The 23,527-nt window shown below is 34.1% G+C and overlaps 1 protein-coding gene across 1 annotated transcript; it reads left to right on the forward strand.

Moving 5' to 3' along the window:
- Nucleotides 1-1,612: 1,612 nt before the first annotated feature.
- Nucleotides 1,613-23,054, forward strand: LOC136987196 (uncharacterized). The gene is made up of 18 exons (XM_067284887.1): nt 1,613-1,658; nt 3,628-3,669; nt 3,737-3,865; nt 4,484-4,765; nt 4,830-4,897; nt 5,083-5,202; nt 12,225-12,314; nt 12,840-12,911; nt 17,097-17,138; nt 17,206-17,335; nt 17,954-18,235; nt 18,300-18,367; nt 18,553-18,672; nt 19,597-19,834; nt 19,903-20,106; nt 20,176-20,213; nt 20,890-21,205; nt 22,780-23,054. Exons 1-18 carry the CDS (start codon nt 1,613-1,615, stop codon nt 23,052-23,054), a joined length of 2,562 nt encoding a protein of 853 aa, XP_067140988.1.
- Nucleotides 23,055-23,527: the final 473 nt, after the last annotated feature.

Raw genomic sequence — 23,527 nt, forward strand, 5'->3', positions numbered from 1 at the left:
AATAGATTCTTCTTTAAATTTAATTGTAATTAAAATATTCATGAAAAAATAAAATTGGATTCAAGCATTTTGTTTTGTCTTTCACGCAAAATGAAGTTATGCACTTTGGTCCGTTCTAAATGCATTATATCGATAGTAAATTAACTTAAATTGATTTAGCTGCAATTCGAAAAAAATGCACATTTGTGAATTTCCCCGTTGGTTTGTCTGTCCTTCCGTGATGTCGAGAAAGACGTTATATATGTAAAAGTCGAAAGGAGATGTGACAAGCCCGCAGACAGCAGGCCCCGAATAACTACATTCAAACTTTTCTCCTCAACCAGAAGTTTCGTGATTTAAATGCAGCTACCGCACAAATAAAAAATCGCAGAAAAAAAGACCGCATAAAAACAGGTTTGACTGCACTTATTTGTACAATAAAATTCACGTAACCCGACAAAATAATATTACTTAAATTCTAAAACTTCTTCGGAATAACGAATAAATGTTGAAACGTTTAGCTTTTATGTTGAACAGTACAAACACTAAAAAATAAAATGTCACACAACGTGAATCAAATATACTGTTGTATGAGACATTGGCCTCCTTTTTTATTATCACACTAATCACAACTATGCTCTTTTAAGGAAGAGGTTAAATACTTCGTGGGATTTCAACTAAACAAGGTTTCTGGTTCCCTACTGTATGAAGAGTGGTCCCCCCAATATAATCGTCGAGAACATACACCTAGTCGTGACGGGGGGGGCTTAGTACCTTGGTCATCACTTAGAGCAATAGCTCCAGATGAACTTGAGAAGCTAAGAATCTGGCAGTGGTCGCTTAAGATAAGGTATAAGGTATCGTCCCGAGAGCTGGATGGCACCTAGGCAACTAACAAATCTCGGTGTGTGAACGATCACCTCGGAGTCCATCGCCTATTTTTTACAATAGTAACTATAATAGTAATAACACAGAAGCTTATTGTAACACTTGTTTGAGTATATACGCCTCGAATTTATTCTGACATGGCACTTGAAACAAAATAAATAATAGAAAAACAGTGATACAATACAAAAAACAAATATATTTACGGAATATGTGAAATATTACTACCTTTGCAATGTTTTTTTTTAACTCTTTTCCGCCCTGTGGGCACTAAGAGGGCCTTTTTTAGTAGGCCCATTATGGGTTCGGCCAGGCCCACAATGGGGCGACCGGGTGGTGAGAGACGGGGCCCGACATATCCGAACGGACCACCCCCCGAAAAATTCCTGGGGATTATTCGACCCGTTCGGATTCGATGCCGGGTCCCCCAGAGCGGTAAGCTGCCACCTTGACCGCTCGGCCATCCGGCCGCTCCTTTGCAATGTTTATCGACAGATGACTTTGTATAAATATAATTGTCTAGGTGTAAAATTGACGTTTAAATATAAACGACGTTATTAAAGTTTTATATACCGGTATAATTTTTACTTTATTTACTTTATAGGTAACGCGCAAGTAGTTATTAAAATTTAGTGACTAAAATCTTTCCAGGTGACGTCGGCAGATGGTGCGACGGTTCACTTTGAGTCACGTGGCGAATATCCCACTGTTCGTAGGAGTCACTCTGAATTTGGTCAGTGGAACGAATATGGCGGAGGAACGTAAACTGCAGCAAGATAATACTGATTCAGAAGGTAAATTTTGAAAGTAAATTATTATTATTTTTTAAAATTAAGGTTAAGAATAAATTCGAAACGGTCATAAAACCAATTAGAAAGTAAGTAGAACGAAGACGAATGGAAGGAATTGCGGCATTTTACGTGTTAAAGTTCCTTCCAGTTACGCTCGCTAGTTACGTTACGTTTGATAAACTTTCGGAAGTTTGTGTGTATACCTAAATGAGGGAGGTACGTTGTAAAATACATACAAGAATAATTGTAAAATTGTACACGTTATATGAAAACAGATTTTAGTGTCATTAAATGTGTGAATAATTTATAAACTTTCTTTAATAATACAAAATGTCAATTGTAATTATGTAATATATAATTTTACCAAATGTTAAAATCTTAAATATATGTTTTAATTATGAATAATAAAAGTTTATAAATTTAAAAAGGGTATTTTTAAAATCAAAATAGCGGTTTTCACTAGTCGCCAAGTTGACGCGATGACCGTGTGAATTATAAAAGTTAGTGTTAATACCAATGATATTGACTATCTTCTACTTATATCCTATTAACAGAGAATATATACCCACCTTTATATATTTGAAGAGTTATTTATTCATTAATTGTAAAAGTAAAAACAAAGGATTCGTCTAGAATATTATCGTACGAGGATCATTCTTACTGTACGAACTTTCCAAAGAAATGAATGGCTCTACCTGTTACCGGTGAGTGCGCTATGAACACTTGAAGAGTTCGCTATTAGATTCTTAATCTGTGGATAGGACTGATTAGTGACTAGAAGGAATCGGTGACGTTTCTTCTCGGAAGGGATAAACCCGAACTTTTTGGAGGTTAAAAGTTCATATATAACTCGTTTAATATTCATTCAAAACGTATTTTAATTTCATGTGTAAAGATGATGTCGATGGATAATGTCTAGATGCAAGTACGAAAAGGAAATGGTCCCCGTATGGCACTCGCTTTTATACCTCTTCCGTTCATTAGCTAACACACTTCCCATTGTCAAATTCGGCATGTGAAGCTCAAATAAAACCTTACTTAATGTTTACGTTTCATCACCTAACAGTATCGTTGTGTGCTTCACGACGTTGCATTTATAGTTTTTTTTTAATATTTTAAACTCTAAACATCTCTTTTTCTAAAATTAAGTTTTTTCCTTTATTAATGTTTGGGATCATCTAGAACACTATTTTTATACTTTTTAACAGCCATCTCTCATCAGTTACGCTCCGTAACGTCGTCGCACTTACCCACGCCAAAAATTTCACGATAAAACAGGGTGTCGAACTTTACATTATTTATTAAGTGTATAACGTATAGTACAAGGCAGTGGTGTAAATAAGGCTCGCTATGCAACATTTCAGAAACAAAAATGAATCATTTTTACTCAAGAATTAAATTCTAGCATTACGTGACGCTTTTTAAAATATCCCGCCCATTCCAATGCATCGCAGCGATTACCTGCATATCCATCCACCATATAAACATTACGTAACTTATGGAGCCCTTTACATTTCATTTATTTAAACTATATTTAAGGTAATATAGTTTAAATAAATTTTAAAAAATTTGCGACAAATTTAAAGATTTGTAAATTACAAATTTTCTGAGTAATGCTTCTCATAGTAAAGGAACAAATCAAATCTCAAAATTGATGTGCACTCTCCCTGGATAAAACAAGGGTTGTATATTTTGTAAACATGTTTTCAGTCAGTACTGTTTAATGTTGATGGCTTCTGGTAGAGATGTGAAACATGTTTGTAATTGGATGGCCACAGTTCCTTTCAGAAAGATCTCATAAGGCTGCGTGCCGTGCAGTAGGTTCCAATTACATTTTTACAAGTAATTAAAACACAATAATTGTTGTGTGAAGTCAATTGTTTGTAAATCCCATCAAAGATACCAGTTATAGAAAATTATTTTATGTATATTCACATATCCCGATTTCAATTTGATGTTTATTTTCCTGTAGATAGTGATGAATCGTCTTTTACTCAAGAAGAGGGTAACCAAGGTAAGTTTACTGATAAAACTTTCTCGCTTTTATGCGTAATTATTTATTACAAACAAAACTAATTTAGATATTAAAATGGAAGAACAGGAAACAGTTTCTGAGGGAGAAGAGAAAGTGCAGGTCACTGAACAGGATAACCCAGTTGAATCTAGAATAATAGAAGGATCATTTCCTGTTTTTGAAGGCCCAAGCAGAGGTAAATTATATTAATATCGAGCATTCTTGAATTAAGGCAAGTTGACGCAGTTGTTACGTTTAAATTATTGTTATACAGGCTGGTTTACTGAAAAGTAGCCGCAGTGAGTAGTATAGCACAGTAATAAGCACAGAAGCTAACTGCTGGTATTAGGGTCATATATGTTGAAAATCGTCACCTGTCTAATCTGTACACAGCTATGCACATCGGTCGTGTTTAGTATGACCCTGCGTAACCTAGTGCCCATATATAGCAGCGAGTGTATATGGATTTGTTTCGTACTCGGGGACAGCCCAAATTACAAAAACCATCACCTGATACGTAATGAAAACTTGATTGTTGACCGACACGAATTTCCCAAATTAACGTGAAATGATGTCAAAATTACATGCCTTAATTTAAATTTTAAAGAACATTTTTCGTTTGTTGATAAAAGTAGAAGTTTCTCTTTTCAAACATAAGCTTAAGTTAAATATTGGAATAATGAAAAACTTTTAACTTTGTAATGGGCATGAAAAAATTCGTAATCGAAGGAAACAATGTGTGACGCTTATACGATACCTTACCTGAATAAAAACTCTAATCTATTTGATATTTTAGAAAGAATGGAAGAAGTAGAAATTGAAGAAGTAGAAATAGAAGAAGAAGAAACAGAAATGAATTACCAGATCACGGAATTGGCAGAAAACCTTAAAGCATCACAAGTCGGAAAATGTTACGTTTGTGAAGAAAGAGCTGAAATATACTTCTGCATATACTTATGTTGCGACTGCCAGAAAAAACTAGAAGAACTGGTTAGAACGGGGCCCACAGTCTTCTGTGAAGTTGGATGTCTTAAAAATTGCTCTTCCTGTCTTCTTTCTATTGTTTTCCAATACTTGAGAGTGGATGTTATTCCTAGTGAGTATTTTTATTACTTAGAGATCGTCTCATTTATTTTAAAATTTATTTCTTCCATATCCAGCATATAAAGAAATCGATTACAATTCGGAATTATTGAGAGAGTATGTGAGTGGAGGAACGAAAGACAAGGTAAGTCCACTCTTGAATTTGTATCGATTTAGTAGATTCGCGAACAGTTCTCGTTACAAAATGGAATTTTGATTGACTACGATCGATTAGTCAATTGGATGTTCCATTCGCTGTGTCGAATCTACGAGATACGCGATGATACTTGGCAATATACGAGAAACTAAACATTTTTATACCAAAAACAGTCTTTGGAACAAAAAGGTGCCGATGCTCGCTTCGCCAAATACTTGGATCGATGCTGGGATCGATATGTTCAATGGATCTGGGAGCAGAAAGACATCATTCTCTTGAGCGTCGCCCAAGCGGTAAGTGATGATTACCTTCAGATTTAACATCCTCATCAGACTGAAACGTATTTAATGTTATGTTAGCATCCTCTCTGCTCATTAAGTTTCTTGGTTGTTCACATTCTCAAGTGTTTCACGTGGACGGTCTTCTGCAAATATCTCTATTATGAGCCTGCAGAAAGAGTAATTGTTAACGGCGAGAAGTGCAAAAAATGAAAAAGTTGGTTTATACTGAATAATAACTTAACGGAAAGCTCGGAAAATCACATAACTGACCTCGAAAAATTGGATGACCTTCCACCTGATAATACAAATAATCTGGCACATATCACACATTAAAATATCGATTACAGACCAGTAAGTACAGGTGTCATGACTGACCCTAAAGTAAAATGCCTTTTTGAAATCAACCTAGACTTTAGTACCACTGCTCTTAGTGGAAACCAACACTTCACTGCTTACACAGACAGATCAAGAAATGATCAAGGAGTAGAATCAAAACTTGTCATCAGATACAAGGATAACACCATTTACCAAGCTTCACTAAGATTAGCAAATGAATGCTACATTATGCAGACCGAGTTTTCGGCGATCTTTAAAACTATTTCTCATGTAAACGAACTCTCCTCTAAAACTCACAAAAAATTAATCATCTATACGGACAGTAGAGCAGCACTTCACACTCTCAACAATAAAAAGACCAAATCGGCCATCTCAAAAGTCCTGATAAACTTAGCAAAGAACATGTGACAACATAAGAAAATTATTTTCAACCGGATCCCCGGACACAAAGGACATGAGGGCAACGAATTAGCGGACAAATTAGCTAAAAATGCAATTATAAACTTCAACATAACTTACTCTAGCCTTCCCATCAATTTCATCAAAAAATACATCATACAAGAATTCAACATCTTATGGCAAAGAGAGTGGAACGAATTTGCAACTGGTAGACAACGTTACAGATTCATCCCATCCATAGAAGAAAGACAATGGGAAAAGACATTCAAACTTGCCTTCGAACTTACGCAATGCTTGACAGCCATGGAGCCTTCAACACATACTTATATCGTTTTAAAAAGAGGAACTACAACCATTGCAACACAGACATAAATTGCAAAGACTTAGTGAATCACTTCTTATTTGAATGCACAAAATGCCAAGAGCACAGAATAAACTTTGAGAGAGTTTGCCCTCAAGAGGGACATAATTGGCCACCCAAAGGACAAAAGTTGTTCGCCACTGATAAACTACTGCAGGCTATGACAAAATTTATACAAGACAGTAATCACTAATACTATCAATGATAGTAAATCAGAATAATAATAACAATAATGACAGAAATCAAGAAGACCACAACGACTTTATCACGATGATGACGATGATGAACAATAACATACACGACGATGACTACGACCACGATGACTACAACAAAAATGAGGAATATCAATAATCACGCCAAAGACCGCAATGACAAACACAAAGATGATCACAACCACGGTATCCATGACAACTAGGAAAACAAGAGAAGAACAAGATGTTAGAAACAACAACCAAATGACCACAGCAACAACGACGACAACATGAACCAAGATGACCAAATGACAACTATAATTGAAAATCAAGACGCGAATGATCAATACAATGGTTACAGAAACAATCCAATGATCAATACAATGTTTTATTTCAGACAAGTAACAAATGAAATACGATCTTTGTAAGGTGTATTAATTGTTTTTAATTCACCAACCACTGCAAACATTCATTTTTTTCTTCACTGAAAGATCTGGCACAGACCAGGAAAAGCAAGATAGTTTAACCACCCAACTTTTCATTATATGTTCTACTAACTCGTCCATAGATTCTTTCTGGTATATAGGATGCGATAACGAGAACAATAGATCAGTGAGTGTTCCCTGTGTTAAATCAGGTCAAAACAATCCAAATCCAAATCACTTCTCGCAAATACGTCTTCGTATTTATATTGCAAATCTACCAAAGTGGATATTTTGTCTTCTTCTACTTCACTTATATCAAATAAATTAGGAAATTGGGCGCAAATCACTTCATTCTATGGTAATTATATAGTTTAAGGAAATATGAATTTTTAAATTATGTTATATAAAAAGAATGTATATTAAATAGTCATTCGGAAAATGCATAACTTTTTACCAGGCGATCCGTACATACAGTACTATAAACAAAAATTCATAGGACTACTTACTGATTGTGCCCCATTCTAGATGCCATTGCCTAAGCTTGCTGTTGTCATGGAGGTGCATGCTGGATGGCAGTTGCACGCGAAGTGTGTCACGTGATCTAGGTAAACCCTAGGACAGTACTTCCGGAATCTCGATAGCACTTGAAGTTTTAGAAATGCAAATTTTTAATTTTCGTGGGCTCGAGAATGCCAGTGGCGTGCCGTGACATTTGATGACAGGGAAGCTGTGTTTCTGTAAGAAGCCGACTTCCAGGGGCAATCAGTTAATTGCTCGTCAGTGATGGTCTAGGGCAGTGGTTCTTAACCTTTTTATACTCGCCGCCCACCAAATATTTCATAATTTTTTTGTGACCCCCATTTTTTAAATAATAATTTATATTTGATAATTTGATAATTTATCTATAATAAATTGATTTTTTTATTATTGCTTTATTTTTATATAATAAATGTAAATCATAACTTTATTATTTAATTATCTATTTAAATAACATTCAAACTTCACAATTAAACATGAAAACTCATTAATTTTTAACAGAAAATAAAATAAGAAACATGTCGATAAATCGATCCAATGTCGATGCTAAAACTAAACTAAAACTAAAACGCCCACTTGTCGTAAGGATTTTGCATAACTTTTGCAAAAATATTTAAATTTTCAAAGCCTACTATTTTTCCTAATTATTTTTAAAATTCCAAGCATTAATAGTTTCTTAAAATTGCTTTGGAATAAAAGAAGTAAATACTGCGGTGTAAGTAGCATATTTACATTTATTTCTTCTGTACTAACAAAGTTGTATGTAGGAAGAAATACAAAATAAATAAATAAAAACTAAATAGGAAAACTTTATCTTTCTTATTTCACTTTTCAATACGATATTCGGATTATACATCAATTTTCTTTTTATTATATTCTGAAGGAAATTTTGCATAATTTGGCGGCCCCCGGCAAACTTCTTATGGACCCCCAGGGGCCGCGGCCCCCCTGTTAAGAATCACTGGTCTAGGGTCCATTCGTATTCATTTGTTCGATAAGCCAGTAAAAACTGTAGACTTCTCTAAATGTATTTTTAATATCACAATTACATTCTGAATCGCTAGCCACGATATAAGGGCTAAAATTAAAAATAAATTATAAAAACTTACTTGGTGAAATAAAATGTGCGGTGGATATACATACCTGGTACAATGTATTGTTCGATTGTATTAATATACGTTTAAAGAAAATTATAATTAAAATATAGCTTTGTAAAGAAACGTACATAAAAATAACATAAAATATTCTTTACTTTTTAAATCTTAAAACAATCCACTTAGTCAAATATCTTGATACGAGTAGCTAATGGATGGAACTAGTGACGGTCCAGGTAGGTGTGTAGTGAGTGTGTGCGTGCCAAATCCCGAGGGTGCCGATACCGGTCAATGTCAAATGCCTCTTTTGTCGCATCACTAGTATATCTCAAAGGACGCCACAGGGCTGTTGTAAATTTTAAACGTTTCTCACCGTAGCTGTAAAAATCTAACTATGTTAAACTTAATAGTCATTCGTTTTCTAACTAATTCGTTTTAATACCAGGTGTACACGGAAATCAGTTTTCCACTGTACTGAGCGAGTGATTGGTTCTGTTAAGCTTTTGTTGAAGTAAAATTCTGGCTCTTTCAACAGGATTTTATTTATGTCCCCATTCCCTAATCTCTTAATTATTTAGTCACTTCTTAAGTAGAAATAAGTCGAAACCAGTTACTTTGTACCTGAATATCTGTAGTCTTGGGAAAATAGTGGAAAGACAAATTTTTATGACAACGGATATATAAATCGTAAATTTAAGGAAAATAAATTCTAGAGCTTTTTTTGTACCATTGTATGTACTGTACGTCTCATTCATTAAATTTGGTTGTAAATGATGCTGCCAAAGTAACAGTTAATTTTTAACACTGTAGTAGAATTGTACACGTTTTTTCTGCATCCCCTTACAGATGAGACATACTAAATCGTAATATCACCGGTTTAACATCGAAATCCGTAAGTAATATAAGATGGGAGAGCGGAATAAACGCAGAATAAATATATCAAATATTTTAATGGAGTTTTTTTAAACTCCTGTCAACTATACAGAACTATCATAAAAAACGTGCCAGTAAACTCCTATCGGTTGGGTTGTTATAAATCTAGTCTAGGGTGGGCAACCCATTTTATAACATGGGCCAGAATAAATTTTACGTTTTTTTCCGCGCCGTAGTAGTTAATTGACGCCTTCTTGTGACTCGTAATTTTTTTAGTCTGCAAATATGAAATAAATAAATAAAAAGTTAATTACTACATTTATTTTTTTTATCGTTTTCGAAAATTACAAAGAATTGGAAAAATAACTAATTAATAGTTATTTTTCCAATTTAATAATTTATTAAAGATTTCGCGGGCCGGATAGAAACTTTTCGCCAGCCATAGCTGGCCCGCGGGTTGCCCGCCGTTGATCTAGTCTGCTTATGATTCACATAATCGGGCGAGGGTGGCCGAATATCTAGCAGGCGGCTAACAGCCCACAACCGCTCCGGGATATAAAGTCGCGTACTCTTTACGCGTGTATCGCTTCTACCAGCTAAACCGTGACGTTGGTGCTCTGTAAAGCGCATGCGCCAATGCCTATAATCTGGCTGCTTGGAAGTTGACAGGCAGGCGGCTAACAGCTCAGAACCGGTCCGGGTTATAAAGTTGGACTCCGTACGCGTGTGTCGCTTCTACCAGCTAAACCGGGTGAGGTTGGTGCTCTGTAAACCGCATGTGCTAATGCCTATATAATCTGGCTGATTAGAAACTGACCCAGTTTCGACATTCCTTCCGTCACCGAATTATTCGAATATACAATAGCAATCTTATCGTTTTTTTTTCACATGTAGTATAGAAATTTGTAAAAGATACATAATGCAGTTATAATAAAATATTCATTTTAATTAATTCAAAGTACGTTAAAATATGAAAATTTATATTTTATAAAATATAAGGGAAGGTCATTGGAAGGTGGAATCGGCGCTTCCATCGCTTCCAATGACGGCACGCCATTGGAGAATGCACGTTCTAACCTAACCCAACTTATTCTAATAAATTACCAAATTATTAGTAATTGATTAGGGAATAGAATAGGTTAAATCATGTTAGAACGTGCGTCTCGGGTCCACAAAAATTAAAAAATTGCATTTCTAATCGCAAATGCTATCGAAATTCCGGAAGTGTTGCCATAGGGGTTACCTAGGTACAGTTTAACCATCACGTGATAGAGCAAACGACGACTTATCATTAACACGTGATTAACTCGTGACACTTCGAACAACTCGCGGACTACAGTTTGACAACTTTGGGCAGCTTTTCTTCTCGCAGAAACAAGCTGCCTGGAAACGCGCCAGAGAACTAGTCACGTGACCAAGTTCCGTTAAAATTGGGTCACGTGACACGCTTCACGTGAATCCGGCATCCAGCGTGCACCTCCACGACGATGGCAAGCCTAAGCAATGGCATTTCGAATGGGACACAATCAGTAAGTAGTCCTATAAATTTTTGTTTATAGCACTTTATATATGGGTCGCCCGTAATAATGTTATGCGTTTTCCGAATGACTATTAAATATACATACTTTCTAATATAACATAATTTAAAAAATTGATATTCTCTTAAACTATATAATTACTCATTCTATTGATAACGTTGTTCAACAATAAGTTATTTTATAGAACGTGAACAACAGGTAGTGATAAGGATATTACTAAAATATATTAAAAATATTTAGTGAATGATTATCTAGCATATTAATTAGATAAATGAAAAAGGAATATGAAAAAATAAATTTCGGGTTGAAAGTTAAAAAATAAAAGAAGAAAAATTTTACACTTTTCCTTACCTAATAAGACTGAGAAGCAAAAGAATAAATGAAAAGCATTACTCATGTTCAATGTAATACAAATACGAAACGAAATGTTAGAGTAGCATAAAGACAACTGAATAGACAAATAAAAAAACACAAGACTGAGTTAAGACAACATCAATAATACCTGTTTTCTACATATCAAAGTGAATATAATTGTAAGCATGTCCATGTCGCATACTTGTTAACAACGTGTCAGTCCAATTTTGAAATTGATTTACAAGAGATAACAAAAACAATATAATGATAATATTAAAAAATTTAGTTTTTCAGGTCATGTAGTAATGAATTTTCAAAACTTTTTGTAAATACTCAACTAAATTGTCGCTTTCCTACGTTGCATTTTTCCGTATTTAAAACATTTTAAGAGTACAACATAGTGTACGCACAAATTTAGTATTTTCAAATAAAAAACAAGTAATATAAAAAAAATTTTTTTAAAGTCAATTCCTACTTAGGTCAGAAAAGAAAAATTTTATTTTAGTCACTTTTTATTAAATAATTACAATTAATATAAATATGTATATACATATGACAGAATCACAATATTAAGTGGCAAAATAGAAAGAGAAATAGGAATTGAACACAAAGCATAAAATTACTTCAATTTTATTTTTTCAGAAAAATGCTTCATTCTAACCACTAAGCCGCAACTGCTAACTCACTCTTGAAAATCATTTGGAGAAAAATTCTACTTAAAGCAAAAATTTTTAAAAATTTATCGATTTTCGCAGGAATTAAACTCGCATTCTTCACCTTCATGTGAAAAATACTGAAATCCTTGCATTTTACTGATTGAGCTATTGCCTGTTTATGTCAATTTTCATTACAAACTGCTAAAACTCTATTTAATTATACTGAAATTTCTGAAATATTTGTAATAAATTGAAATTTATTATACTTAGCATGTTTTTGGACAATGTGTTCTTCGAGTCGCTCCTGTACAAACACCAGAAGATACAAAACACTTTTTCTGCGAAGTTGCTGATAAACAAGTATGAAACACTTGAATAAGGATAAGGATTTACTTGGCTGAAATTAAAAAAAAAAAACTGTAGATCTATAAATCATCACTGTCTTCTGCCTGCCTGTCCTTCCTTAATTTCGCAAAAAGAGTTGGATAGATAACTAGCATTACTCTATCGCTAATAGGAAACGTATCATGTACAGGGGCAAACTATTATTAATTTGAGGTGGAAAGCATATATTTTAAAGTAACTAAATAAAAAAATATGATTAAAATTGCAACCTGGCATTGTGACAATGTCACAATAAATATTTGCTCATTAACTTCATTCTTAAATGAATAATGAAGAAATACGTATTTATTTTGTATTTATTATATGTGAAGTAAAGATTCTTTTCTAAGTACAATAACTGAAATATTGAATTTTCTTATAAAATCTGTATTGATTTTTTTTTAAATATAAAAGTAACAAATTTTAAAATAACATTTATTTAGATTAAATTTAATTGTTTAAACGAATGTAAATTAATTTCTATAATTGTCGTATTTGTAGGATTATAAAAAATTCGATGAATGCTTACACGAAAAGTATCTGTTTACTGATGACAATTATAAAGCATTTTATGTAAGTTTTCATGTCACTAATGCGCAAATGTTATAAATAAAATGTGAAAATACTTTAATTTAGAAATAAGGTTAATGTTATTAATGGTTCCAAAAAATGGCGGCTTGTCTCTGATTTAAGGGAACAGACGAAAGAAACAGCGAGGACGCACATTCTAACCTAACCTAACCTATCGTAATAAATTACCATAATTATTACCAACAAAATTATTAGAATAAGTTAGGTTAGGTTAGGTTAGAACGTGCGTACTCACTGTTTTCTTTCTTCTGTTCCCTTAATTAAAGACAAGCCACCATTTCGGAACCATAGATAACATTAACCAAAAATAATAATAATAATACTTCTATTTTCCAGCGTTGTCTTGGAAAAGAACCATGGTAATGTGTGTAACATCAATAAATATTTTAAAAGTATTGTTAATTTGATTAATTAGAATAATAATTCATGAAACTAATACAAAATTTTGCATAAATATATTTTAAACTTTTTGCAGACCCCAGAAAGAATTTCTTCGATTTGCTTCAAATTATAAGCAAAGTTTTGAATAAATTTTTGTGAAAATAGATTCTTCTTTAAATTTAATTGTAATTAAAATATTCATGAAAAAATAAAATTGGATTCAAGCATTTTGTTTTGTCTTTCACGCAAAATGAAGTTATGCACTTTGGTCCGTTCTAAATGCATTATATCGATAGTAAATTAACTTAAATTGATTTAGCTGCAATTCGAAAAAAATGCACATTTGTGAATTTCCCCGTTGGTTTGTCTGTCCTTCCGTGATGTCGAGAAAGACGTTATATATGTAAAAGTCGAAAGGAGATGTGACAAGCCCGCAGACAGCAGGCCCCGAATAACTACATTCAAACTTTTCTCCTCAACCAGAAGTTTCGTGATTTAAATGCAGCTACCGCACAAATAAAAAATCGCAGAAAAAAAGACCGCATAAAAACAGGTTTGACTGCACTTATTTGTACAATAAAATTCACGTAACCCGACAAAATAATATTACTTAAATTCTAAAACTTCTTCGGAATAACGAATAAATGTTGAAACGTTTAGCTTTTATGTTGAACAGTACAAACACTAAAAAATAAAATGTCACACAACGTGAATCAAATATACTGTTGTATGAGACATTGGCCTCCTTTTTTATTATCACACTAATCACAACTATGCTCTTTTAAGGAAGAGGTTAAATACTTCGTGGGATTTCAACTAAACAAGGTTTCTGGTTCCCTACTGTATGAAGAGTGGTCCCCCCAATATAATCGTCGAGAACATACACCTAGTCGTGACGGGGGGGGCTTAGTACCTTGGTCATCACTTAGAGCAATAGCTCCAGATGAACTTGAGAAGCTAAGAATGTGGCAGTGGTCGCTTAAGATAAGGTATAAGGTATCGTCCCGAGAGCTGGATGGCACCTAGGCAACTAACAAATCTCGGTGTGTGAACGATCACCTCGGAGTCCATCGCCTATTTTTTACAATAGTAACTATAATAGTAATAACACAGAAGCTTATTGTAACACTTGTTTGAGTATATACGCCTCGAATTTATTCTGACATGGCACTTGAAACAAAATAAATAATAGAAAAACAGTGATACAATACAAAAAACAAATATATTTACGGAATATGTGAAATATTACTACCTTTGCAATGTTTTTTTTTAACTCTTTTCCGCCCTGTGGGCACTAAGAGGGCCTTTTTTAGTAGGCCCATTATGGGTTCGGCCAGGCCCACAATGGGGCGACCGGGTGGTGAGAGACGGGGCCCGACATATCCGAACGGACCACCCCCCGAAAAATTCCTGGGGATTATTCGACCCGTTCGGATTCGATGCCGGGTCCCCCAGAGCGGTAAGCTGCCACCTTGACCGCTCGGCCATCCGGCCGCTCCTTTGCAATGTTTATCGACAGATGACTTTGTATAAATATAATTGTCTAGGTGTAAAATTGACGTTTAAATATAAACGACGTTATTAAAGTTTTATATACCGGTATAATTTTTACTTTATTTACTTTATAGGTAACGCGCAAGTAGTTATTAAAATTTAGTGACTAAAATCTTTCCAGGTGACGTCGGCAGATGGTGCGACGGTTCACTTTGAGTCACGTGGCGAATATCCCACTGTTCGTAGGAGTCACTCTGAATTTGGTCAGTGGAACGAATATGGCGGAGGAACGTAAACTGCAGCAAGATAATACTGATTCAGAAGGTAAATTTTGAAAGTAAATTATTATTATTTTTTAAAATTAAGGTTAAGAATAAATTCGAAACGGTCATAAAACCAATTAGAAAGTAAGTAGAACGAAGACGAATGGAAGGAATTGCGGCATTTTACGTGTTAAAGTTCCTTCCAGTTACGCTCGCTAGTTACGTTACGTTTGATAAACTTTCGGAAGTTTGTGTGTATACCTAAATGAGGGAGGTACGTTGTAAAATACATACAAGAATAATTGTAAAATTGTACACGTTATATGAAAACAGATTTTAGTGTCATTAAATGTGTGAATAATTTATAAACTTTCTTTAATAATACAAAATGTCAATTGTAATTATGTAATATATAATTTTACCAAATGTTAAAATCTTAAATATATGTTTTAATTATGAATAATAAAAGTTTATAAATTTAAAAAGGGTATTTTTAAAATCAAAATAGCGGTTTTCACTAGTCGCCAAGTTGACGCGATGACCGTGTGAATTATAAAAGTTAGTGTTAATACCAATGATATTGACTATCTTCTACTTATATCCTATTAACAGAGAATATATACCCACCTTTATATATTTGAAGAGTTATTTATTCATTAATTGTAAAAGTAAAAACAAAGGATTCGTCTAGAATATTATCGTACGAGGATCATTCTTACTGTACGAACTTTCCAAAGAAATGAATGGCTCTACCTGTTACCGGTGAGTGCGCTATGAACACTTGAAGAGTTCGCTATTGGATTCTTAATCTGTGGATAGGACTGATTAGTGACTAGAAGGAATCGGTGACGTTTCTTCTCGGAAGGGATAAACCCGAACTTTTTGGAGGTTAAAAGTTCATATATAACTCGTTTAATATTCATTCAAAACGTATTTTAATTTCATGTGTAAAGATGATGTCGATGGATAATGTCTAGATGCAAGTACGAAAAGGAAATGGTCCCCGTATGGCACTCGCTTTTATACCTCTTCCGTTCATTAGCTAACACACTTCCCATTGTCAAATTCGGCATGTGAAGCTCAAATAAAACCTTACTTAATGTTTACGTTTCATCACCTAACAGTATCGTTGTGTGCTTCACGACGTTGCATTTATAGTTTTTTTTTAATATTTTAAACTCTAAACATCTCTTTTTCTAAAATTAAGTTTTTTCCTTTATTAATGTTTGGGATCATCTAGAACACTATTTTTATACTTTTTAACAGCCATCTCTCATCAGTTACGCTCCGTAACGTCGTCGCACTTACCCACGCCAAAAATTTCACGATAAAACAGGGTGTCGAACTTTACATTATTTATTAAGTGTATAACGTATAGTACAAGGCAGTGGTGTAAATAAGGCTCGCTATGCAACATTTCAGAAACAAAAATGAATCATTTTTACTCAAGAATTAAATTCTAGCATTACGTGACGCTTTTTAAAATATCCCGCCCATTCCAATGCATCGCAGCGATTACCTGCATATCCATCCACCATATAAACATTACGTAACTTATGGAGCCCTTTACATTTCATTTATTTAAACTATATTTAAGGTAATATAGTTTAAATAAATTTTAAAAATTTGCAACAAATTTAAAGATTTGTAAATTACAAATTTTTTGAGTAATGCTTCTCATAGTAAAGGAACAAATCAAATCTCAAAATTGATGTGCACTCTCCCTGGATAAAACAAGGGTTGTATATTTTGTAAACATGTTTTCAGTCAGTACTGTTTAATGTTGATGGCTTCTGGTAGAGATGTGAAACATGTTTGTAATTGGATGGCCACAGTTCCTTTCAGAAAGATCTCATAAGGCTGCGTGCCGTGCAGTAGGTTCCAATTACATTTTTACAAGTAATTAAAACACAATAATTGTTGTGTGAAGTCAATTGTTTGTAAATCCCATCAAAGATACCAGTTATAGAAAATTATTTTATGTATATTCACATATCCCGATTTCAATTTGATGTTTATTTTCCTGTAGATAGTGATGAATCGTCTTTTACTCAAGAAGAGGGTAACCAAGGTAAGTTTACTGATAAAACTTTCTCGCTTTTATGCGTAATTATTTATTACAAACAAAACTAATTTAGATATTAAAATGGAAGAACAGGAAACAGTTTCTGAGGGAGAAGAGAAGAGTGCAGGTCACTGAACAGGATAACCCAGTTGAATCTAGAATAATAGAAGGATCATTTCCTGTTTTTGAAGGCCCAAGCAGAGGTAAATTATATTAATATCGAGCATTCTTGAATTAAGGCAAGTTGACGCAGTTGTTACGTTTAAATTATTGTTATACAGGCTGGTTTACTGAAAAGTAGCCGCAGTGAGTAGTATAGCACAGTAATAAGCACAGAAGCTAACTGCTGGTATTAGGGTCATATATGTTGAAAATCGTCACCTGTCTAATCTGTACACAGCTATGCACATCGGTCGTGTTTAGTATGACCCTGCGTAACCTAGTGCCCATATATAGCAGCGAGTGTATATGGATTTGTTTCGTACTCGGGGACAGCCCAAATTACAAAAACCATCACCTGATACGTAATGAAAACTTGATTGTTGACCGACACGAATTTCCCAAATTAACGTGAAATGATGTCAAAATTACATGTTCTTTCAAATTTAAATTAAGGCATTTTTCGTTTGTTGATAAAAGTAGAAGTTTCTCTTTTCAAACATAAGCTTAAGTTAAATATTAGAATAATGAAAAACTTTTAACTTTGTAATGGGCATGAAAAAATTCGTAATCGAAGGAAACAATGTGTGACGCTTATACGATACCTTACCTGAATAAAAACTCTAATCTATTTGATATTTTAGAAAGAATGGAAGAAGTAGAAATTGAAGAAGTAGAAATAGAAGAAGAAGAAACAGAAATGAATTACCAGATCACGGAATTGGCAGAAAACCTTAAAGCATCACAAGTCGGAAAATGTTACGTTTGTGAAGAAAGAGCTGAAATATACTTCTGCATATACTTATGTTGCGACTGCCAGAAAAAACTAGAAGAACTGGTTAGAACGGGGCCCACAGTCTTCTGTGAAGTTGGATGTCTTAAAAATTGCTCTTCCTGTCTTCTTTCTATTGTTTTCCAATACTTGAGAGTGGATGTTATTCCTAGTGAGTATTTTTATTACTTAGAGATCGTCTCATTTATTTTAAAATTTATTTCTTCCATATCCAGCATATAAAGAAATCGATTACAATTCGGAATTATTGAGAGAGTATGTGAGTGGAGGAACGAAAGACAAGGTAAGTCCACTCTTGAATTTGTATCGATTTAGTAGATTCGTGAACAGTTCTCGTTACAAAATGGAATTTTGATTGACTACGATCGATTAGTCAATTGGATGTTCCATTCACTGTGTCGAATCTACGAGATACGCGATGATACTTGGCAATATACGAGAAACTAAACATTTTTATACCAAAAACAGTCTTTGGAACAAAAAGGTGCCGATGCTCGCTTCGCCAAATACTTGGATCGATGCTGGGATCGATATGTTCAATGGATCTGGGAGCAGAAAGACATCATTCTCTTGAGCGTCGCCCAAGCGGTAAGTGATGATTACCTTCAGATTTAACATCCTCATCAGACTGAAACGTATTTAATGTTATGTTAGCATCCTCTCTGCTCATTAAGTTTCTTGGTTGTTCACATTCTCAAGTGTTTCACGTGGACGGTCTTCTGCAAATATCTCTATTATGAGCCTGCAGAAAGAGTAATTGTTAACGGCGAGAAGTGCAAAAAATGAAAAAAAACTTTTTAATGGAACTAAATTTTCCTCAATGTATAGACATTTTACTGACCATGCACTTTATTTTATTGCATTTCAACAATGCAAGGACGAGTGATTTATTTACATTTTTTCCAGTTGTTAAACACGAAATAGCAGAAAGTGAAGATGCAAAGATTCTTTCATTTGCGATATTGTACTATTTCGTCAACCATATGTAATTATGGATTGTTTCGTCGTTAGGGTCGTCATTAAAAAAATTGCATTTTTTCTCCACTTACGTATATTTGGGTGATTGAATCGTCGTTTGTACATATTATTGGTGGTCAATGTAATTGTACCGCTTCAAACTAAGATGAAACGAAGGATGAAATTTCCGGATTTACCCTCTAGACAGGAATAGGATCCGTATCACTTAAGATACTAAGCGAATATATTGATGCACGGGCATCCGGGCTAATCGGGAGGGTGGGAGAAATAAAGATTTCAAAGCTTTTGTGCTATTACATTCACAATAAAATCCTTTTAAATTATAAAAAGTAAAGACCTGTTGAAAGTGGATTATTGAAAGGAACTCTTGGCTAGATCCCTAAAGAACGATAGAGACTTTGTAGTTAGTGGTATAAGTCTTAAAATTCGATTTTAGTAAAAGACTTGATACGCCCTCTGTTTAGTATATTTCACAATTGTAGTTTTGGCCGGAGATTCATTGTGATTCTAAACGAAAATTTGTTTTCCTTTCAGATAGCCGTTCTAAAAGCAAATCGCAAAAAAGGAAAGTACCTAATGGCAATAACCGATCAGGTAGACAAAGGGCCAGCCTTCAGAGTGGACGAGGGATACATCAATCCGGATGACATCAAATCCTACAAGCACAGATGCTTGCTTTTTTCTATCCTGAATGCAGCCAGACAGATGTCGCGTTTACGTTTTACGTTTTACCATTTGTATCTCCTGAAGTTAATTTGCCTCTTTCACTTGGGTAAATTCCCAGTCCTCATTATTTTCCCTTTTGATCAGATATATTTCAACTTTGTCTTTTATATCTAGACGAAACAGAAAGTAAAACGTCTATCGCCCATTCGGATGCGACGGCATTAGCTGAAGAATATTCTTTTCTATTAACGGAAATATGCGTCAAAAAGCAAATGGCAGCCGTCGGAGAAGTTATGAATTTGGTAGAGTCTCTTGACAAGCAACTGACCATCACAAACAAAAACAGTAGAGCCGTGGAGAGACACATCGAGGCTTTATGTAAGTGGTATGACAATCGTTTCTCTATTCTATTCCTTTGCGTGTCTAACGAAATACTTTAATTTTTAGTGGAGGAAAATCGAGGAAAGATTCGTTTTCTATCTCCGGTAAGTAACTTTTTCGATTTGTATATTATTCTATTAGAAAATTGTACTTCAGTGGCAGTGGCCCGCAGACTATAAAAAAGAGAGACAAGCTATAAAAGAGGGCATCGTACTGTGCATTATTCAAGGAGCTTCAAACCTTGATTCAAAGACGGATCAACGCTCGCTCACGGTGGCACTTGTTGCACTTCAAGGTAACGTGGTCTCGAAAACAAGGAATTGGTTTTGGTAAACATATTAAGTTGAATGGGTCAATGGACAAATATCATTTATTAGTTTCTTCTATACACATGTATTTGCAGAATAGGCTAGAAGTCGCGAATTTTCTGTAGTTTGAGGATTAGGAAAATGGCAATGGATATGAAAAAGGAGCACGTGTCACAGTATATAGGCGCCTCTGACTAAGAGTTTTTTGTCCTGAGAGATTCAAATCCGAAGCGAATTTTTGTGATAATTTTTCAGGAATTTAAAGAACGTTCGTCATTTTTGTTCAGATTTTTCGAATAAATACTACAAAAAACCTTTTATCAACGATCGAAATCGACTTCACTTGTCAGTTGATTATTTCGCGATGTAACTGTTAAAATTTTCTGTAATCTCGGACTTTTCAAATTTATTTTGTCTAATGATGTCTTTGTTGTTGATTATTACTCATTTAACACGTGTTTTCTTATGTTAGCACCCACTCAGAGACGAAAGAATTCCAAATCGCTTCATAAACGAAACCTTTGCTGAATGTCTGTTTACTGCAAGGGCTTGCCTCGTGGATTACTTTTCTCTGCACGATTGTCGAAGCTTGATTCAAGCCAATATAATAAAATTAGCGCTGTTTATTCGCTCAATGCACGATATTCCAGAATCGTCGCCCTACGATGACGAAATCTTCTCACAATTGAAGAAGATACTTCAAGATATAAAAGATACCGGCGGGCGCATTGGATTACATTCGGAACACAACGTAGTACCAACACAATTGTTGTTGTTGACAGATCCAGGTAAGTACAGAATTATTCTCGAGAGACTTCAAAATTCTCTAAATTTAACTCTTTGTGTTTATTGTTACAAATAGTACAAATATATTTTGCTTTCTACCGGAATTTGTAAAGAAAGTAGTGAAACGTATTGTGCTATTAGATGGACGTTTTAAAATCCTTAAATTCTTGATTATAACATTACATTTCAACATGTTAAATAATAAAAAATAAATACCTAAGAAGTTTAAATTCTTATGTACAGACGCCATATTGTTTCGTCATCGCTGTAGTATTTGGTTTTGTAACGTTACTTTGCGAATGCGTGCAACTTCCGCTTCAGCATAGCTGTTGCACTGCTGAATTTAGCAACGAGTGCATTGTATCAATGTTAAATTAATGGGTTCATAAACCATTTTTATACCTTTTAATGTCATAATTTGAAGGTTTTATTTCCTTATCAATTATCATCTCTCCCGTAAGATTCTGTAATCGATATTCTCCAGCATTAGCATATCCTGTTTCTAATTATGTCTAAGCCTTAGTCACGCCCGTTTGCATGTCATTACAGCGTATTGAAAGAGCTGCTACACACTTTGGGATATTGATTGGGAAGGGTACGAAAAGGTGAAGAGAGAACACGAGAATCCTTCGTTTTCTTTTACTTAGGTTTGTATTTGTTGTCTGTAGATCATATCTACATCATGGGTTGAATCGATTTCCTTGTTAATTTTTTCCGGAAGGAGGTCCTAAAATTCATGGATTGCAGGAATAAACAAGAAAAGCTGTAGCCTCACACAACATAGCTGATACTAGGTCTACTAAAAAGTGCATTTAAGGTTTATGGCAATAAAACTCACGAAACTAGCAGTAAATCTCTTTCCTACTTCAAAACTTTAGTCGAGAATTGAAATGCACTAATTTTCAGGGTTTTCAAGAATAAAATGATATATTGTTCTGTTAAATCGTTATAGAAAATTAAATGTTTATTATTCTTTTGCAGAAACGTGCTTAATTGCTATATGTATTTTTAAGATCATTTGTTTTATTAATACATAATCTCCATATCTAATTTGGAATCATGGCTATATAGATGCCCCGTGAATTTTCGCATGGTTTAATCTATAAATTAGTAATAATTAAATGATTAACCAACAGGGCAGAAAATAAGGCTGTGGGAATTAATTTGTTAAAATAGGTCTCCAGCGAATTCTAGGAATTCCACAAAGATGAATTTTGCTCAAATAATATATGGCAGAATGGCGTTTGAGCTAGAGTTGTGGAAATTATTCTTGTTCTGATATTTTTGCAATATTCTACAAGTTTTGTTTCACTATTGTAGTTCACAATTTGCCATTCCCGTTGTGTGTAAATATACTGAACACTGTTCTAGCATCACTAAAGAACACAGAAGGCATTTTGCCTGTTCGAATGGGTCCACAATTTGTTATTCCTTCTACATTACTAGAAGGAATTGCCGTAAACTAGAGTTGTCACATACACTAAACTTATAAAATCCTATTATTTCAATATAGAAGTAAATAAAGCTGTTTATAAATTTTTGAGAAATTGACAATGATGTACTAATCATATTGCAGGATCGGGAATCAAGATGTGTTATTCCTCGCAAATGTATTTGAGAAAAGTGTTCCTGCATAAATTGTCTGCAGCGAGCAAGATAGACGTAGCTACTCTCAAATGCCTTATGCCATCGATCGACTTGCAGGGCTACGTCCAAAACGATGAACTGCGCTCACACTTTATTACCTTCGCCTCATTCTTGCAGATGATCCTCCAGGCCGAAGCATACGTCACCCAAATCGGGTGTCGATATTTATTTGATCATCGAGTTATGACATCCGAATGGTACTAAATCTTTTCATAACGGGACGCGACAGAAGATTTAATGGTCGTGTGTTGTTAGTTATTCCGTGATCCTGGAAAACGAAAGCTTAATCACGATTTATCTTAACTTGGATTTGTGAAATGAAGAATTAAATAATCCCTATTGTGTCGGGGACAGAGAAACTCCGACTTTTGTTAAATAAATGTTAGTATTCTAATCTTAGGTGTTCTAATCATTTCGCCATATTAGAAATAATTCTCTAATATTATGTAATTAGAAAAGTGTTGCTAATGCCTCAACAAAAATATGCAATAAATTCGGGAATAGATACAGTATTTTATTTTAGATTTGTATGGTATAAACTCGGTACATAGAACATACAAAATGTGTGTCGTATGGGCGTTGGCCGTAAGAGGCACCACTGTAATATATGTAAAAATGTAATTGGCACATTTTAATGTTTCTATTTATTGTATTCTAATTATTCTAATGTTCCAATA

The sequence above is a fragment of the Centruroides vittatus genome, unplaced genomic scaffold, assembly GCF_030686945.1.
Source record: "Centruroides vittatus isolate TY-2023 unplaced genomic scaffold, ASM3068694v2 scaffold_149, whole genome shotgun sequence".
NCBI classification, from domain to species: Eukaryota; Metazoa; Arthropoda; class Arachnida; order Scorpiones; family Buthidae; genus Centruroides; species Centruroides vittatus.

What these genes read in the sequence shown, in the direction of transcription:
- LOC136987196 (XM_067284887.1), top strand. Translation starts at nt 1,613, where the DNA reads ATGGCGGAGGAACGTAAACTGCAGCAAGATAATACTGATTCAGAAG. An exon ending in AGATAATACTGATTCAGAAG is followed by an intron (nt 1,659 to 3,627) that starts GTAAATTTTGAA and finishes ATTTTCCTGTAG; the next exon opens with ATAGTGATGAATCGTCTTTT. An exon ending in TTTTGAAGGCCCAAGCAGAG is followed by an intron (nt 3,866 to 4,483) that starts GTAAATTATATT and finishes TGGAAGAAGTAG; the next exon opens with AAATTGAAGAAGTAGAAATA.